Here is an 18,185-nt window from a genome sequence, read left to right on the forward strand (position 1 = left end):
GAGTGGGCCTCTTGTATTAAATCTGTGGAAGATTGTAATTTATTATTTTTTTTTTCCTTCAGTTGTAGCATTTGCGCCATCTTGACGCTTCTTTAATAAAATCATTGTTAATCTTCAAAAACTAAAAAAAAAAGTTTTTTGGTCACACATTAGCATGGTGGGATGATCTCTAAGCCGAATGAATCCGTCAAGTTAAGGAGAAAGTAAATTCTTTGGAGAAAATGAAAAAGACGTTAAAAAAGAAAGTTTCTACCCACAACTCATGCCTGTGACCTATATCAAAGATGTCAGAATCTACATCAAGGGAACAAATCAGTAAATGAATACACCAAGCCGTTCCACACATTGACATCACGGGCTGGGTTTTGTGCATATGAAAACAAAAGGATTTCAAGATATCTATGGTCTTAATAGAGGCATCGGAAATGAATTGGCTTTCAAAGATATATTTAAGATTCCAATGTACACACGCTTGCATTAAAAGCCAAATGGATAATTAACTAGAGACTTGGGAGACAATTAGGTGCCCCACGAGAACTGTCATCAATGATGGGGCAGTATGCTTGGGAACTAAACATGCAAAAAAATTGTATAGCAATGTTCTTTTATCATATCAGGAAAAGATTGTGCACACTCAGTATGCACAAAGGGTCAGTGAGCACATACCTCTCATCATCCATAAATGGAGGGTGGGAATCTTAACATACAATCTGAAAATGCTTAACAAATCGAATTTTGAAATGTTAATAGATGCATGCCAAGAATCTTTTGATAGTGGGAAATAATGTGCACGCCAACTCCTTTTGCATCCTGTAGACATTTAAGTCATGCTTGTCATTTTAGTGAAGATCGCTAAAATTGTCACGCCCCAAATTTGGCACCCAAATACATACACACGACCTCGGCACCGAACCCAAAGGTGAGACTTGGTAGATTTTTTTTTTTAAAAAAAAGTAACCAGTACACAACGATTCATTCAAATATTACAACATTCAACGAATAGTAACCAACATCAACCTCATTTGATAATCATTCGAGCTTACAAAACAATAGTCGTTCCCAATACAAATATTACAATAAATGCTTTAAAAAATAAACTAAGCAAAATATCATCGGGTCCATGCCAAGCTATTGCTGCAGGTTAACATTTCCTGAAAATTATAAAACAATAACTTGGGTGAGCTTAATAAGCCCAGTGAATACATCTCTATGCATGTGAGATAATTAAACACATCTTACTATAGGTAATCACAATTAATATGTTGATTTGCGGAAATGTGTATAAAACAATACATGTGAGGTAATTATGAATGAGATGCTTATGAATGCAATAGCCAACACATCTCAGTACAGTTAACTTCAACGAACAACCAGGGCCATTTTTACACCAGCTGGCTAAAACTCTCACAACCACTATTTGACCTTGGCAGTGGGACCGGTTGAACACCCAACATGCTCACCCAACCCAGCTCAACGATAGGGAACCCCTTTTATCGTAATATATGTTGTAGGCTCGTTATACCTCTTCTCCATCCGATCTCGGTAGTGGGAACTTCTTGCAACATGTGCTGACCCACCTGACCCGATAATGGAGGTCCTAATTGGTGCCAAGTGGGGTTTAGTGCCTTTCACTCAAGGGATCCCTTGATGTTCCCTTCTATTTCGCTTAAGGCATTTTCAACACAAGGGACTCGATTGTCCCTCTCGAATTTTTCGGTGTTCCAAAACATTCTTACGGTTCTAACCATCAACATGCATGGGATACATGAGCTCATCATTTCGAACCATCTCAAAGTTCTAACCATTCATATGAGCTCACAAATCTAAAGCATCTCAAGGCTCTAACTATTCACACGAGTTTGCAATTTCCAACCAATCCATGGTGTACATGCCTGAGTTCTTACGCATGATTCGAGAGGAAATTCTTTCAACTTATCAAGTTATCACATGGTAGGTTTACATATTACTTTAGTAAAGGGCTAGTTTGTAGGATTCCCCATTCAATAAGAGGTCTAATTTAAAATCACCTGTGCACGCACCATTGTCTAGTTTGTTGCACTTGTACACTTGAGCTAGAGTCTAACTTGTACATACACATAATGTGCACCTCATGGATCTAACTTGCCAAACTAATACACTTGAACATTGGTTGATCTTGCACAAACACCACATTTGAATAGTAGATTGTTTTAGTCACCACCACACAAGGTTGAGTGGGCTGGTTTGTGCACTACTAACCAATGGTCAAGTCAACCAGGCACCATACACCCATGCTCAAGTGGACTAAGTCAAGAATCATTCGCACATGTTTAAGTGGACTAAGCCAATGATCATTCATACATGTTCAAGTGAACTAAGTCAAGCATCATTCACACATGTTCAAGTGAAATAAGTCAAGCATCATTGACACATGTTCAAGTGAACTAATTTAAGCATCATAAACACATGTTCTAGTGAACTAAGTCAAGCATTATTCACACATGTTCAAGTGAACTAAGTTAACGTCATTCACACGTGTTCAAGTGAACTAATTAAGCATTATAAACACATGTCCTCGTGGGCTGATCTTAGAATCATTACCACACATCCAAGTGGTATGTTTTGGTTCCACTAGGCCATCCTAGGTGGCTTGCCACCTCTTGCCTTGGATCATGCAAACACGAGAAGGAAAAATGGGGAAGAGTAGGTGAGATGTACTCACTTGTTTCCTCTTGTGCAGTGTCCCTTTGATGATTGATTTGGGTGACTTGAAGAGTTACTCCTCCTCCTCCTCCTCCTCCTCCTCTCTCTCTTCTTTCTTATTTCTCTTTTCCAAGCTTAGGTGTGTGAAGGACTAATAATGAGGGAGTGGAACTTGCTTATATGGAGAGAAAGGGATGGAAGAGAGAGGGATGGGAAGTAATGTGTGATGAGGTAAGGGGGAGGTGAGGGATGGGTGGTAAGGTGCGATGCGGTAAGAGAGAGGTGAGGGATGGGAGGTAAGAGAGAGGGGAGGGGTGGAGAGAGCATGGGAGAGGGATGGGGGTGGAGACGAGAGGGGGGCCATGGGGGTAGGTAGGAGTGGTTGGGAGTGTGAGAGGCCTTGGCCTTGCTTGGTCAAGGTCAAGGTCAAGGAGTGAGGTGTAAATAATGGACGTGATGTGGAGGTATATGTGGCGTGTGGGTCCCATGGTCAAAGTCAAGGGTCAATGGTCAATGGAGGTGTGTGTAGGTTTACAGTGTGAGTAGTATTGTGTAATGGGTGTGTGTGTGGCACATGGGTGAGAGTAGGTGTGTGGGCATGTGTGGGTGAATGCGCATGTGCAAAGGTATGCATGCATAGTAAAATTCAAGGTTATTAAAAAACGAAAAGTAAAAGGCAAACCTCTTTCTAATGCTTCCGATGTGCCAACTCCTTAATGACCTCTCCCAAGCATTTCTCATTCTTTATGCTTTGGACCCACTTGGCATTGATCCGGACCCGCTCAATGGTTTGCTTTAGAGTCCTAGCCATTGAGGGCTTCATTCGACTTGCAAAAAAATCCTCAACTTCATCCGCCTTCTCATTTGAACAGAACTGAGAACATTGGAAAGTAGGAGACCTATGGGGGTAATTTCTTGTAGAGTTTTATGGGGGTTATTAAAAGACGCATCTTTTCTACGTACATCAAAGAGAAATGCTCTAGTGCTCCCAATTGCATCGGTTCACTTGGACAGTCCAATCGATCAATTTGAACTGTCCATTTAGTCTAGAACATTTTCATGGGCTACTACTAGACAAAAATAGCACTGATTGGATGATTTAGTCCATCATTGATATGGCCTTATTTTTTATACCCATCCTTTTTCCAAGCCATGGATGGGAGGATTATGATTACCTAACAGAAGTGATTCTTTAGAATCATAAGAAATCCATGATGGACCCTAAAAAATGGATGAATCAAATTATTAATTGGGCCTTTTTTGTGTAAATGATCTCAACCATCCATATTAAAGGCCATTGATCTAATGGTTAGTATTGGTCAAATTGTGTGATGATTGCATTGTAGCTCATAAATAGCTGTAGGACCTAATGAACAGTCCAGATCAATGAATTGCACATGCAAGTGTCCTGATGCAACTAGGAGCAATGTAACTTTTAGTGATCAAAGAGCATTAGAGCATCTTTGTACATAAATAATGCCACATGATAGTTGGAAGTGCATCACCAGCTCATAAGTTAAGCTGGTAGAGACAACGTAGTGTGTATGAGTGATCCAGGGTTTGGTCCATTGTTGCCTTACCTTGTAAACCTCTAGTACCAAAAAAAGAAGTTGGTATTGCATCCCCATTCCCCAGCAACTTTTTCAAGTGAGATATGATGTTCATCGAATATTATCTCATTCAAATAAATCATTGTGGATGCAACAACAGGGTTGACACGTATCACCATGTCAGCGAGAAAATGATATCCTCATATCTTCTCCAATAAATACCAAATAGACAGAATAAGGAAGAAAGGAAATGAGCATGGTAACAAACCGGTGACACGATGGCACTGATGAAACTGGTTATTAGAAATCCAGAACCCCAAGTCTTGAGGATGTGATCCCAATTATCCTGCATCAAACCATGAATAGTAACCGTTAGACCAATCGAAATATGATGGATGCATTTTGGAGGCCCTCTGGAATATGTAAAGAGAAAGAAGCAGCTGGTTCATTTTCCCCCTTTCTCCTGTACTGCTGCATTAGTTGGAAGATTTAAAAACTGAGTTTTGCTACTGAATTTCCCCAGAAGTTGCTACATATCTAGGAAAAAAAAAATTGTCAAGTGCTTTCTGACATTGAGGGTGCATTTGGACGCATGACAAAATTGAGTTGCAATTAGTCTAATCAAGTGGAAGCAACCAAATCCTGATTTCCTCAGCCTTCATTTGAGGGTTAGCACCACAAATTCCCGTAGCTTTGCTTTGAAGCTGGTTTTGGAAGAACATAACTGCGATTAGAGGGCTACTTCCTCTTTCATAATACTGGGAACCATCACTGTGTTTTGCTATTTCCTCTTCATTAAACTAAATGTTCAAATTCAATTTGTATGTGCATTCAAACTCAGACTTATTTTACATTGAATGAAATCAAAACCATAATATACTAAATGGCAAGGTCAAATTCAATGTCAGTTTCAGTTTTCTTCTCACCAATTGTGAAATTATATGAAAAGAAGTATCTTTCAAGAAAGGAAAAAACGAAAGAAAGAAAAGAAATTATATCAAAAGAAAGAAGTGCACAAGGAAACCAATCAACTGTTCTTTTTTCTGCTTTTTGATTGACAACAATTTTTTATTTTTATTTTTAAATATCAACAATAAAAGGAAAAAGACACATCACCAAACAGCAAATGTATGATGAGAAATCATCTCTAACAAACAAGCAAGATACAACAACCACCCCCTAGACGTCAATACCTTTGCGGAATTGGCCATCGAATTAAAGTGCATCCCGAATTATAGAATTCAATCCGTCGGAAGATTGGAGATAGAGATCCCTCTAAATTCGGATTACGCATGGCCCAGCTAACTACCACAATGAAAATCTCTTTTATTTTATTTTACTTATGTGAGAGAGAGAGAGAGAGAGAGAGAGAGAGAGAGAGAGAGAGAGATACTCAGAAAAAGTGAAGGAAACAAGAAATGTTGTATATATTGTAATGAGTCAAGACTATGCAATCAACTACAAAAGCATCTATTACGGTGCTCCGCCAAAATTGACCACAAGCCCATGAGGAGAGTGAGATTCAACAAAACTCTCCTTTTAGAACCACATCCTATTGCATGTCATGTCAAGAAGAACCTAATCAACTTAGGCATCACCCAACAGCAGTGGGATAAGTAGCATAGACTCCTCGAAACAGCCCTAGCAAAAGGGCAGTGGATGAGGTAAATGATCCACTGATCGACATCTAAAAGGCATAAAATGCATATATTTGTGATCATTAATTGTTTCACTAGAGGTTGTCGATACTTGATAGTAAGCACTTTCCCTTTGCCCACTAACCAACCCAAGGCCATGGTATGACCAAATGAAATCTGTTAGCTCACAAGATTCCCTTGGCCTAGGAGAGCGAATAGCCAAATAGAAAGATCTAACCAAGTATCTACCTAACCTTTTCTAGTCTCTAGACTGAACCATCCTTGTTGGACGTGGAGGGGGGTTGGCGCTGCAAAAGGTCCAACAAACCCACCAATTCCTCGATCTCAATGTCCTCCAAATTCCTGCAACAAGGGTGAGTCCAGACCACGTGGTTGAGTCAATGACCCTCTGTGAACGTCAACTTGGTATAAGGAAAGATATAAGGTGTCCTGGATGTGGGTGCCTAGAGAAGGCAAGCGATGACTAAGGTTGGGAAAGACAAATATCTATGACATCAAAGGTCTCTGGGACATATGCCCCTGAGATGGTTGATAGCAATGAGCACTAAAGGTGAGGACATTGTCAAGAATGTTCAAGATCAACGATCTTAACAGATGGACTAAGGAACAATAGATCACAACAAATGCATAGTCAAGAGGTAAGAAGGTGGTCTGCAAGACAAGAAGGGTGACCCAGGATGGGGGGCTTCACACTGGAATTAGGTCCCTTAGGGTGAAAGTGTCCCGAGTAAGGAGTCGATCAAGGGTGAAACAAGCATAAGTGTACATTAGGTTGAACCATTGAAGTGACATGTCCTCTTAAAGTAATCCCAACGCCTACAGAACTTGAGAAAATGAGCCCGAGTATAGAATAGGTTGAACCGTTGAAGTGACGTTTCCCCTCAAATCAACCCAATCCTGAGAAAATGAGTTGGGGTAGGTTGAACAACCATTGAAGTGAATTTTCCCCTTAAAACAAGCCCAAGTATGGGGTAGGTTGAACCATTGAAGTGACTTTTGTTAAAGTCCCCCAGTATACATTGATACACCATCATCTAACAACTCGAGCTTTTAGAGCAAGTAGTTATTTGACATGGTATCAGAGCGGAAGGTCTTGTGTTCAAATCTCGGGAGCAGCAAATATGCCTCCCTAATATATTCTCCCATGGGAGGCCATTTATGGTGCGAGTTGTGAGTGTCCCTCCACCCTTACCCAATATGTTCCTGTGCGAAGTTCCATCCCGCACATGCGAGAGTGTGTTAAAGTCCCTCAATATACATTGATATGCCATCATCTAATGGCTTGAGCTTTTAGAGCAAGTGGTTATTTGACAACTTTCCCCTTAAAGCAATCCCAATCCCTAGATAACCCATCAGGAATCTGAGTATAGGGCTTAGCGGTAGTGCCACACCCTGCCCCACCCCACCACCTGACACAAGTACAAAAGTTGTACATGCTTCAAACTCATATATGTTCCATTGGTTTTATATAAACATTCATTTTTCTCATGCACATGTGGCCTATTTGATGAGCAAACATGCCTTTTTATTTAACCACAACAGGCTCATGGCAACCCCATGTGAGAGAGTGAGAAAGGTGATGAGTACTTGAAAGGTTTCTTTTGACTTCTATTTTTCCTCCACGAAAGAGAAGCATGGATCCAGATGGTTACTTTCAAGAGAGACAGGTTTGGGGGGGGTGGGTGGGTGGGTGGGTTGTGGTGGGGGTTGTGGTTGTGCTTCGATGGAACAATTATCCAAGTTTTAAAATAGGGAGAAGATCACAATAAAAACCAAAGAAGTATTGGCTCATGAGAGTAGCCATCCAAAATTCTGTCCCAACACATGCAAATGTTGCACGTGTGCTAATGCAGGAGTTCATCTGATGCGATGTCTCCTGGACTGTAAATCAAACCAGGCTGGTCGGCCAGTTGCCTGGTGTATGACAGCTAGATGGTTCTTAAAAATTTGCCAATATTCACATCCAATGTGTATGCATGGCCATCTTATGACCGGATCAGAATGATTTCTAGGTGACATACAATACATGATAGGAACTATCTGTTGGAACATAAACCAGATTGGCATGTGTGGGAGAGTAGGATTCAGATGGTTTCTCTCACTAATAACAGTAGTTCTTTCCCAAAAAGAAGAAATTTGGCGTAGTCCATTATAGCAAGCTTTAGGTCACGTCATTCAAAAGAGGAGACAATGCTAATGCTTTTACTTTTGACCTATGTCGGACCAATTCTAAGTATCGACGAGGTATCAGCCGATACTATTCACATTGCAGGTCAGCAATACGATATCTTAAGGAACACAAAAAATACATTGTATGGATGATATCATTGTTTATGCATGAAGATATAAAGTGATGTTCAATTTATTGTGAATATCATGAATGCAAGGTGGAAAGCTTCAATAGCCATAAGATAGTTTCTGCAGTAAATAAACACAAATGCACATTGAAATGGAGCAGTCCATGATATACGCAGATGCACTTTGAAATAGACAATAGTCCATGATAGGGAAACAAAGACAACAAAATAGCATGTTTCCATAAATGCCTTTTCACAGTAATGGCATCCACATTAAAGTAAGTTAAAAACTGGGGAAATGAGTACCTTCAGCCATCTCCATGCAATTTCACGCCCCTCCCTACTTATTCCTGCAAGTCCATGAAATATGTCTTGACTTCGGACCTGAAATCATGTACAAGTACCTTCACTAAGGATATTCATGGGAGATTATTGGGAGAATACTTATGGCTCGATAAGAAAATGAACTGATATACCTCAGAGGACAACAAAAAGTTCAGAGCTTCGAGGACAATATCTGGATCAGGACAAGATGCTAGTGACCCTACAAAGCATGATATGAGAGATTATCCCAAAGAAGTAAAATGAACGTAAGCAATTTCATTAAAATTCATATAGTTCTTGACATACTTAGAATGCGCACTTTCTCTTGGCTTAGATCAGTCTCTCTATAAACTTTTAGAAGAGACTCATATCCAGATCTGTTCGATGTTGTGACGGTCTGCATTACAGCCACATATGCCGCCTACAAATACATACAATGACATCAACAGTTACATGCAAATGGAATGACATAAAGATCGAGTCTATTTATTTCAATTCAACTAACCTTTCTTGTGTCAGCAGGGAGCAGTGATGTATTTCTGTCATCTACAAATGTGTAAAACTGTCTCACTGCTTCAGTTAGTGTGACGTCATGCCCAAACAGGGCAAGTGCAGTCAAGAGATCACCTCTCAACATGGCATCCAAGTGGCTCTCACCAGAACTGGGTTGCCAACCTAACTTCCTGCACAGAAAGTCCATCAGGAACCATCTCAAGGATGGAAACTGTACAGAATAAACGAATGGATATAATGCGGCAAAATTCACAGCAACTAATAATAGGAACCAAGTTAAAAGAATGCAACCTTGTTTCCAATAAAAAATAATACTTTATCAGGTATTGATTAGATAAAAAGGAAACAGACAAGCACACAAATATGCAATTATACATTTATAAGATACCTCATGTTGGCTTCCTCTAGGTTTCGTATCATTTGGATGAAGAAACCATTCTAAAGTGAATAATAACAACTATTTATTATTTGGTTTTGACGGAACTACAGCAGACGTATCTTTCCAGAGTGCAACAGAAATAACTAAGGTAATCTCTCACATAGTTCTGTTGCTGCAGTTCACTTTCCATTTTTCTCCATCAGAAGCTGGTAGAAGGGTTGCTCCTTCCTTTTCCTTTTCCTCCCATTTATGCTTGTTCTCTTTTTCAGTGGTCAGAAGAACCCAAGGAAGAAGATTTTTGAGGTGGAGGATGTTTTTCTAGGTTTTGATCTTAACTGGTCACTCATCGAGTATCTTGATTCAACCATGGTGGTAACTGGTGCTGGCAGAAAATCTTGTTTAAGGATGTCCATATTTAAGCACCATGCAGATGGGTGACCAATATTTCTCAACAGGTAAGTTGATATTCCTCTGGGATCACAAAAAGAACAGCAAATGTGTTCATTTTGTTCATACCCCTGAAGTTGGAATCATTTGTTGTTTGACTGAGATAGTTGTTGTCAATATGCCATCTACAACAACAAGCAAGATCGTTGCCCATATCTGTTCTGAAATTGTCCCTCATTTTCTGGAAGGTCACATGATTAAGGCTTTAGTTGCATGAAGTGTGAAGAGAAGTGGCAACAGATTCAGGTGTGGGAGTGAGAACGTGTGTGTTTCATACTGTAAGCAAGTAAATACAGCCAGGAAGCAGAAGCAGGAGCACAGACACAAGTTGAAGCAGGAGCAGCACTAGTTAGAAGGATTCTGCAACTAATTCAGGCTTCAGGTTTATGATTCTGCATTTGGTGTTCGGTTTGGTGCTTACTGTTTTGGAATGGGGATTTCAGGTAATGTAACTGGAATTGGGAGATTTTTTAAGGTTATGATGAGAACTTTATTAGAAAAAGAAGTCTGATTACAAGTGAGAGAGAAAAAATCCAATCAGAAGGGCTTGGGGGTTAGCACCTATTGACTTTACATATAGCAAAGCATCCCCTTTGGGTCATATTGTGGTCACAGCCTACTCCCCTTCTTTTCTTCCTCTCTCTCCCCTCGTACCGCATGTAGTGACAATGACTGCCATTGACGATAGAATTGTTGTCGCCTTCTTTTGTCATATACCTATAGCGTGACGGCCACATAATTGAAGTTGGTTCTGACAGCCTATTGACAGTTTGTTTCAGTAGCCAAGTAATTAGAGCTGTCACCAGGAGCCCTGTTTTCAATTGAGGTTCTGTCAACTTGTTAACAGCAACCTGTTTTTCAATTCAGGTGTCTCTGGCAGCTCGTTGACAGCATGTTTTCGATTGGAAGCATATCTGGCAGCTTAGCCTGCCTTTATTGGAAATGTTTCTTGCAGTCCATTGACGGCCTGTTTTCAATTAGAGGTGTATTCTTTTAGCAGCCCATTGGCAGCACTTTTTTTATTTGAGGTGTTACTGGAAACTCATTTTCAACATAAGTTGCATGTTTTCATTATCGGATTGATTTACATGTTATCATGGAGGGAAAAGTTGACAGTAAACTTATGGTGTTCAAACCAACAGATATTCCTCGGGTCCAGATGACTTCGGTCAAATTAAATGGATACAACCATCAACGACGGTCAATCTATGCCACTTTGCCTAACTAAAAATGGGAAACTAACACATTTAACTTCAGATAAACCCTAGGAAAGTTCTAGTAATTATACTAAGGGGCTGTTACGGTGAGGGATTTTGAGCATGGATTTGTGAAATCCATGAATTTGAAATCTCCCCTGTTTGTTTTTTTCGTTGGGGATTTGTTAAATTCTTGGATTTCAAATCTCCCCTGATTGTTTTTTTTGTTGCAGATTTGTTAAATCCATGGATTTCTCAAATCCTCACCCTCATAAATCCTTGGATCGGGGGCAAGTCCAAATCCCCATAAGAACTAAATACTCCGCAAATCAACAATGAGAGATTTGTTTAAAAGCAATAAAAGTTATTCCATTGCAATACATGCTCTGACATTGCAATAACTGCTCTCAAATTCATGGATTTTGTAGCTTGATTCCCAAACAATGGACTTTGGGATTTGCAAAAGCCAAATTAATGCAAATCCATGAATTTGACAAGTTTCTGGATTTATTAAATCCATAGTATCATTTCCCTAATTCCAAACAGGGCTTAAGTGAATTCTGGAAAGTGCATAGATTATGACCTGATTGTTGAATGATATGGAACTTTTCTTTTTCTTTCCTTCTTTCCTTCTTCTTCTTCTTTTTTTTTTTTTTTTTTTTACAAAAAAATTTAATTTTTTTAAAATTTTTTTAAGGCAACCCTATGAGGGATTGAACCCTGGATCACTCTCACACACACTACTCTATCTGTACCAACTCATCTAACAAGCGGGAGACAGCCGTTTTTTGTGTTTTTGGAACCTTAGCAGCTAATTGTGTTTTGGACACCCCAAGGAGGAGGACTCTTTGAAGTGAAATCTATTCTTCATATACGAATATTTCATTTACTTACTAGTTGTTTCAGGATATAACTGCATTACATGAGGGTGATAACAATCTTCGAAAATATTATGCTGAAGTGAGAATTATGTGGATGGGTTTAAATGTGTATCAACGCCTAACTATCAAATTGGTGAAACAAGGCAGCAATACAAAGAGTTGCATGTTGCTTTTAACCGGTCTTAATTTCAAGTATGAACCCATTGGAACTCAGATCTTGGGGGATGGGAACACTCATCCTTGGATTAAGTGCATACGCACACACAACAGGTGGCCCTTCGGGTTGTCTCTACAATTGTGGAGGTGACAGGTCTTCTCTTGTTACCTCTGTTGGCAAAGGTGATAACAATCATGGAGGATGTTGTGTCATGCTGGTGGCCATGAGTCAGGGGGAGGCAGTGGACACAGGATGTGAATGTGTTGTGGTTTCAATAATCATATTGTTTAAACTAGGGATATAATTCGTAAAACATCATGGGCTAACCAGCCACGTGCCTCTGTAAGAAGTAATGATATTCAATTTGTTCGATCTCTCTCCTCTCAACTGACGCAAAGTACTCATTGTGACTTGGATGCTCTCATCCATAATGAATACTTTTTAAGTTATTGAAGGACAAACAGACTTCCTACAATTATCCTTCCCCTCCCTTTACCGCATCGTTTGTGAACACAGGTACAATGTCTTGCTTCCAAACAGTCAGCTCCATGGATCATTGACTTAGGAGCATCTAATCACATAACTAGATATTCTAGTACATTTTATATTCTTAACAAACCAATTTAGAATGCTTCAGTTTCCCTAGTTCATGGTACCATATCCAAAATGCATGGACTAGGTACTAATCCTAGCTCCTCTATATCATTGTCATCAATTCTGTATGTTCTTCAGTTTCCACTTAGCCTAATGCTTATCTATTAGAAAAATCTCACAACCACTGAGTTGTTCTATTACATTTTTATTTTCTCCCTCCTATTGTGTGTTTTACTGTCTAAATCCGGAGAAGAAAATTGGTCATGGATGTGTTGGTGGACTTCATTATCTAGATCAAGGATAAGTTAAGAGTTGCCTCGCATGCAAGTCGTTAACGGTTATGGGAACGGGCCTACGGCCCACTTGGATTTGGTTATGGGCCTATACATCACTTGTTGCTTAGTGTTTTTAGTCTTGGGATATGCTTGACATAATGTTTATTGTATCAGGGACATTTTTTGTAAGACCCGTGACCCCGAAATCTGGTTTGTACACTGGATAGCCGTTGACTATAGGTCCATTGGCCTCGAGAATGTTTTGACTTGATCACAATGTTGTTCTGTTATCAAGCCGCAAGCCGTATTTCAACCTGATGTCCGAATTTAAGATATGGACTTAAAATTAAACAATCTGAGAAATGACAATTATGTCCTTATTTTATTTGGCGGAGCCCCACCATCGAGTTTTCAAAATCCGTTAGGTCAGAGAGCCTAACCGTTGTAACCGTAGTCGAGTTACGGAGTTAATGGCGAAAACGGCATGTCAATAGGACACCCGGAGTGTAAGTTATGCATAGATATGTACATGTATATTTTGAGAAAATATACTCAAATGACCTTGATGTTTTTAAACTCCCTGGAATACGTTAGTTCCAACTACTTAAATAACATTGTTATATTGCTACTATACGATTAAACTTTTCAAAATCATCACAAAACATCTCATAACCCTTTAAAACCAATTTCAAGTCCACACATATGAAAACCCTCTTGCAAGATTTTATTTTTCAGCACTCTTTCTTCTTGACTGTGAAGTTGAGAAGAAGAAGAAGAAAAGGAAATAAAAGCTGAGATTGCAAGTCAATCCTCTGATAGTTCCAGGTGAGTGTATAGATTAGGAGCACGTATATGTGTACGTTGAGATTTTCTTCAAAACCCTTTCGCTTGATTTTCATTTAGGGTTAGAAGATTGCTGAAATTTCTGTTTTTAAGTTAAATAATTGCTGGATTTTCTGTTTTAGGGTTAGGTTTTCGCTGGAATTTCATTTAGGGTTAGAAAATTGCTGAAATTTCTGTTTTAAGGTTAAATAATTGCTGGATTATCTGTTTTAGGGTTAGGTTTTCGCTGGATTTGTATTTAGGGTTAATAGATTGCTGGATTTTCTTTCAAAACCCTATAGAAGACTAGCTTTGCTGATTTTCTTTCAAAACCCTATAGAAGACTAGCTTTGCTGATTTAAATTCGTTAGGTTATTGCTGGACTTTCTTAAGGTTATGGCTGATTAGATGAAAGTGGATTTTCTACGTTAGTTGACTAGGTTATTAATGGCTGATTAGATGAAAGTCATATGTATTTCTAACGGGTTCTCTCTTTGTCCCTTACAAATGGGTTCTCTCTTTGTCCCTTACATCCGCCCGCTATCTGTTTGACAAATTGTTTCAAAGAAATGTCCTACATCTTTTTCATGTAGTTACTTCTTGAGAAAAAGCATGCTTGTAGCATGAAGTCTTATAGCAGAATAAATCCCGGATTGGAATTAGATTGGCTAAGTCCTATGTATATCATATGCGTGACTCATAGTTGTTGTATCATTGTATGCTTGAGAGTGAATGATATCCGGAATTAGATTGGCTAAGTCATGTGCATATCATATACATGACTCATAGTTGTTATATCATTGTATGCTTGAGAGTGAATGATTTGTATCATGATATGGTGATCATAGTGGGTTGTGGTGCGACACACGATGTGTCTATGATGAGTATGTAAACCATCTAGATACATGATGTATTACATGAGACCCTTATGAGGAATTTAAATGTGGAACTTAAATGTATGAGGAGACCACATGAGGAAGGTCATCCTATGTTTGCCTTGAAAACCATAACATATTGTGTTTGTATGTGGACTTATGCATATGGTAATTGTAAATGCGATGAAACATACTTTGTTATAACTTGAATTGGACACCACACTGGAAATGTGTAGTTTGACAGGACATGATTAGAGAGTCCGTGGGTGAAAGTCCCTAAACCCCGATTGGTACCATTGGGAGCGACCAATGCTTAGACCGGGTGAAAGAACAAAGTGCTGGAATGCCGAAATACCGTGGGTGAAATGTGTAGTTTGACAGGACATGATTAGAGAGTCTGTGGGTGAAAGTCCCTAAACCCCGATTGGTACCATTGGGAGCGACCAATGCTTAGACCGGGTGAAAGAACAAAGTGCTGGAATGCCGAAATACCAAAGTAGGCAGCGACTCCAACCGACGCGTGTCGATTGGTTAAGAAGTTTGACCTGACCTGCTTATGGGTAAGCAAAGATAGGTTGTGTGTGACGAGCTCGTAAATTGTCCACTATCGTTTTGCCAGGCGACTTATTACTTCTCGCTGTTGAGCAGATAGTGAGGTTTAACACAAGTGGGTTAGACTAGTTCGGCCCGTGAACTATGTAGTCCCACCTCTTTAGTTGACCACGGTGGAAAAGTCTACACAAGTGGGTAGTAATCATATGCGAGTCCCACCTCGTTTTTAGACCCTGGTGATCCAATTAAGAAATGTGGAAAGTTGTGGAAACGTTGAAAGAGTAGGCATTGTATCTTTATTTTATTGTTATCAAACCAGAAAGCATATGCATTAGAGGAGCATGACATGAAACATGCATTTTCACTTCACACACGCACTCACTGGGCTTAGTAGCTCAAGCTTTCCTTTCTATTTTTTTTTTTTGTTACAGGTGAGAGTAGGGAGCTGCAGGAGTAGAGGCTACAGATTCCAGTTGTCCTTTTTGTTTTATACATATCAGTGTATATTTTTTTTGTAATACCCTAAATATGTACATCAGGTATAGTAAATATGACATGGTTTATGTTTTGTTTTTGCCTTGATGTGCTCAGTTGTACACAATAATATATGTTGAATATGATGAAATTTTATATGTTGAATATGATGAAATTTTGAAACATACATGCTTGTTGTCTTTACTTTCGGAAATCCTCCTTGTGGAGTCCCGCTTATGGGACTTAGGATGTGATAGTTGGAAGTCCCAAAATCGGAGTTCTACGGAGGCTATCAACCAAAAGTTGGTGTCCCGTAATCATGGATTACTAACACCAGATTTAGGGTCGTGACATTTTTGTCATATTTGCTTTTTATTACTTAAATATAATAGAAAGGGGGTGGGAACATGAAACCTTATCTTATCTTTTCTTTCTTTCTTTTCTTTTTGATCTCTATGCAAATCAACATGGCATCAGAGCTTGGTTAGAAGTGGTTCGAGCCCCATAATCTTCTCAATCCACCCTAAGTTGTTGGATTTAACTTTTGGGATCATCCAAAACGTAAGCACATTGCTGTTCTTGTGTGCAGAAAACATGTTATTTTCTGCATCATTCTTCAAGTAGAAGGAAAACGCTATAAAAAAGGAGTGTAGATGCCTTGACGGATAATGAAGGCTTGCTGATTTTACACGAGTGAAGTTTAAAGTTGTTTGTTTATGTTGGTTGCATTGTGTAAATGTAGTTTTTGGTTGAATATTCTTACTCGTAATGTCATGTGCAATGTGAGAATGGTTTTGACCAGTGTTTGAAATATCGGTATCGTGATATGTATCGCATTCTTGGGATATGGATACGTGTCGGTTATCGCATGGGATATATCGGTTGTATCGTGTAATGTATCGTTGTTGTTGGAAACATGGGGAAACATTGGGAAATTGGTTGAATTTTTCGATAAAACTTCGGTGATTGTTAAAAAAGACATCAATACATTACACACTTATAAATCAAAACATTACAAAAAACAAGTACAGAATATGTTTTCTTTGTATGGGGTACTAATTTATGCGTTTTCTGACTAAATTGATGCAAGTATATTCAATGTCTATTCATATAATTTATAAATGTAAGAAGACGTGTGGAAACACAAGCAATACATTCAAAAGCAAAAGAAGAATCACTAGATTAGGTTACGGACATGTTTGATGTGATGTTTGAACACAGATTGCAAACGATTTGCGAGAAATTGGGAAATTTTGAATTTTTTTCAACTTTTCGCAACTCGGCCCATCTCCTTCAAATCTCAAAATCGAAGCTCCCAATCCATGATTTTTCATGCAGAACACGAAAAATCATGAATTTGTAACAATTTGACACTAATTTAACATGATTTACAGAAAATAAGAGCATCGAAATTTGAAAATGCTCGCTAGATCGAACATGTGGGATATATCGCACTACTTGTGCGTTTCGTATCGCATTGGTGGGATTCAAGATATATCGGCCGATATTGTCGATATTTAAAACAGTGGTTTTGACATGATTTAGGGTTATTCTGGGCCAATTTTTGTGTTATGTGATTTTGGATGTGTAGTTGTGTGTGGATTGTCCTCTAAAATCACCATTCTTCATTGGTGTTGAAGTATGTTTATTTTGGAATGTTTATGAAGCCCAAAAGTGTAGTCCTCTCTTGAAGAAATTCAAGGACCATCCTTCAATGAGTTGATAACCTTTGTCAAGTTGAATGGGAAGAATTATCTTCCATGGGCCAAGTCTATCATGGTTTTCCACTTGGCCGAGAAAATGATCAATACCTTAGGGATCCTAAACTGGAAGAATATGATCCTACATACAATGGATGCGTGAGGATGCCCAAATTCAATCTTGGTTATGGAATAGCATGGAGTCTAAAGTGAGCTCTCACCCGGTGTTCTTAAACAGTGCAAAAGATTTCTGGGATATTGAGTAGAGAATTTATTCCTTAGAACAAAATACTTCTTGTGTGTATCATTATATGAGGAGATCTTCTCTTTTCAAAAGGTGGATAAGCCCCTTGGTGAGTACTTCGCAAAATTGACTGGAATGTGGCAAGAGCTTTCCATATACATCATATTACGTCAGACATCACCCTCATGAAGTAGTGGTGATGAGGACATCCGAGCACCTTTTATAGTTTATCAAAGGAGGAGAGCTGCCCCAATTTCTTTATGGCTAGGTGATCATTACATGGAGCCCAATTGACCTAATTCAAGTTCCTAGCCACGTTGAAGACCCCAATATACATGATCGTGCATCTTTGAAGACTTCACACTAGGAAGATGTGTGTGTGCTGCTTAGTTGAGAGTATTGGACCATTGGATCGATTTGATACATCTATTGGACTGTTGGATTTCGCACGATGGGCCTTCTTGACCGTTGGACCATTTTAATCGTTGGGTCGTCTTCATCGTGGACTCATATTGGACACTAGTTTTAGTTATTTTGTTTAGTTAGTTTGATTATTTGGTTTATT

At 39.0% G+C, this 18,185-nt stretch overlaps 1 protein-coding gene across 3 annotated transcripts in view; it reads right to left on the reverse strand.

Moving 5' to 3' along the window:
* Positions 1–951: 951 nt before the first annotated feature.
* LOC131233879 (aminopeptidase M1-like) overlaps positions 952–18,185 on the reverse strand; it is an 84,463-nt gene continuing 67,229 nt past the window's right edge. For all 3 annotated transcript variants that reach the window (XM_058230712.1, XM_058230710.1, XM_058230713.1), the window contains 7 exons: positions 9,017–9,194; positions 8,818–8,932; positions 8,664–8,731; positions 8,494–8,571; positions 4,501–4,578; positions 3,365–3,556; positions 952–1,151 (listed from right to left, as the gene is read on the reverse strand). In XM_058230712.1, coding sequence (XP_058086695.1) covers positions 3,371–3,556; positions 4,501–4,578; positions 8,494–8,571; positions 8,664–8,731; positions 8,818–8,932; positions 9,017–9,194 — 703 coding nt within the window. In that variant the 3' untranslated portion in view covers positions 952–1,151; positions 3,365–3,370. The remainder of the gene's footprint in view (positions 1,152–3,364; positions 3,557–4,500; positions 4,579–8,493; positions 8,572–8,663; positions 8,732–8,817; positions 8,933–9,016; positions 9,195–18,185) is intronic.

The sequence above is a fragment of the Magnolia sinica genome, chromosome 18 (assembly GCF_029962835.1).
Source record: "Magnolia sinica isolate HGM2019 chromosome 18, MsV1, whole genome shotgun sequence".
NCBI classification, from domain to species: domain Eukaryota; kingdom Viridiplantae; phylum Streptophyta; class Magnoliopsida; order Magnoliales; family Magnoliaceae; genus Magnolia; species Magnolia sinica.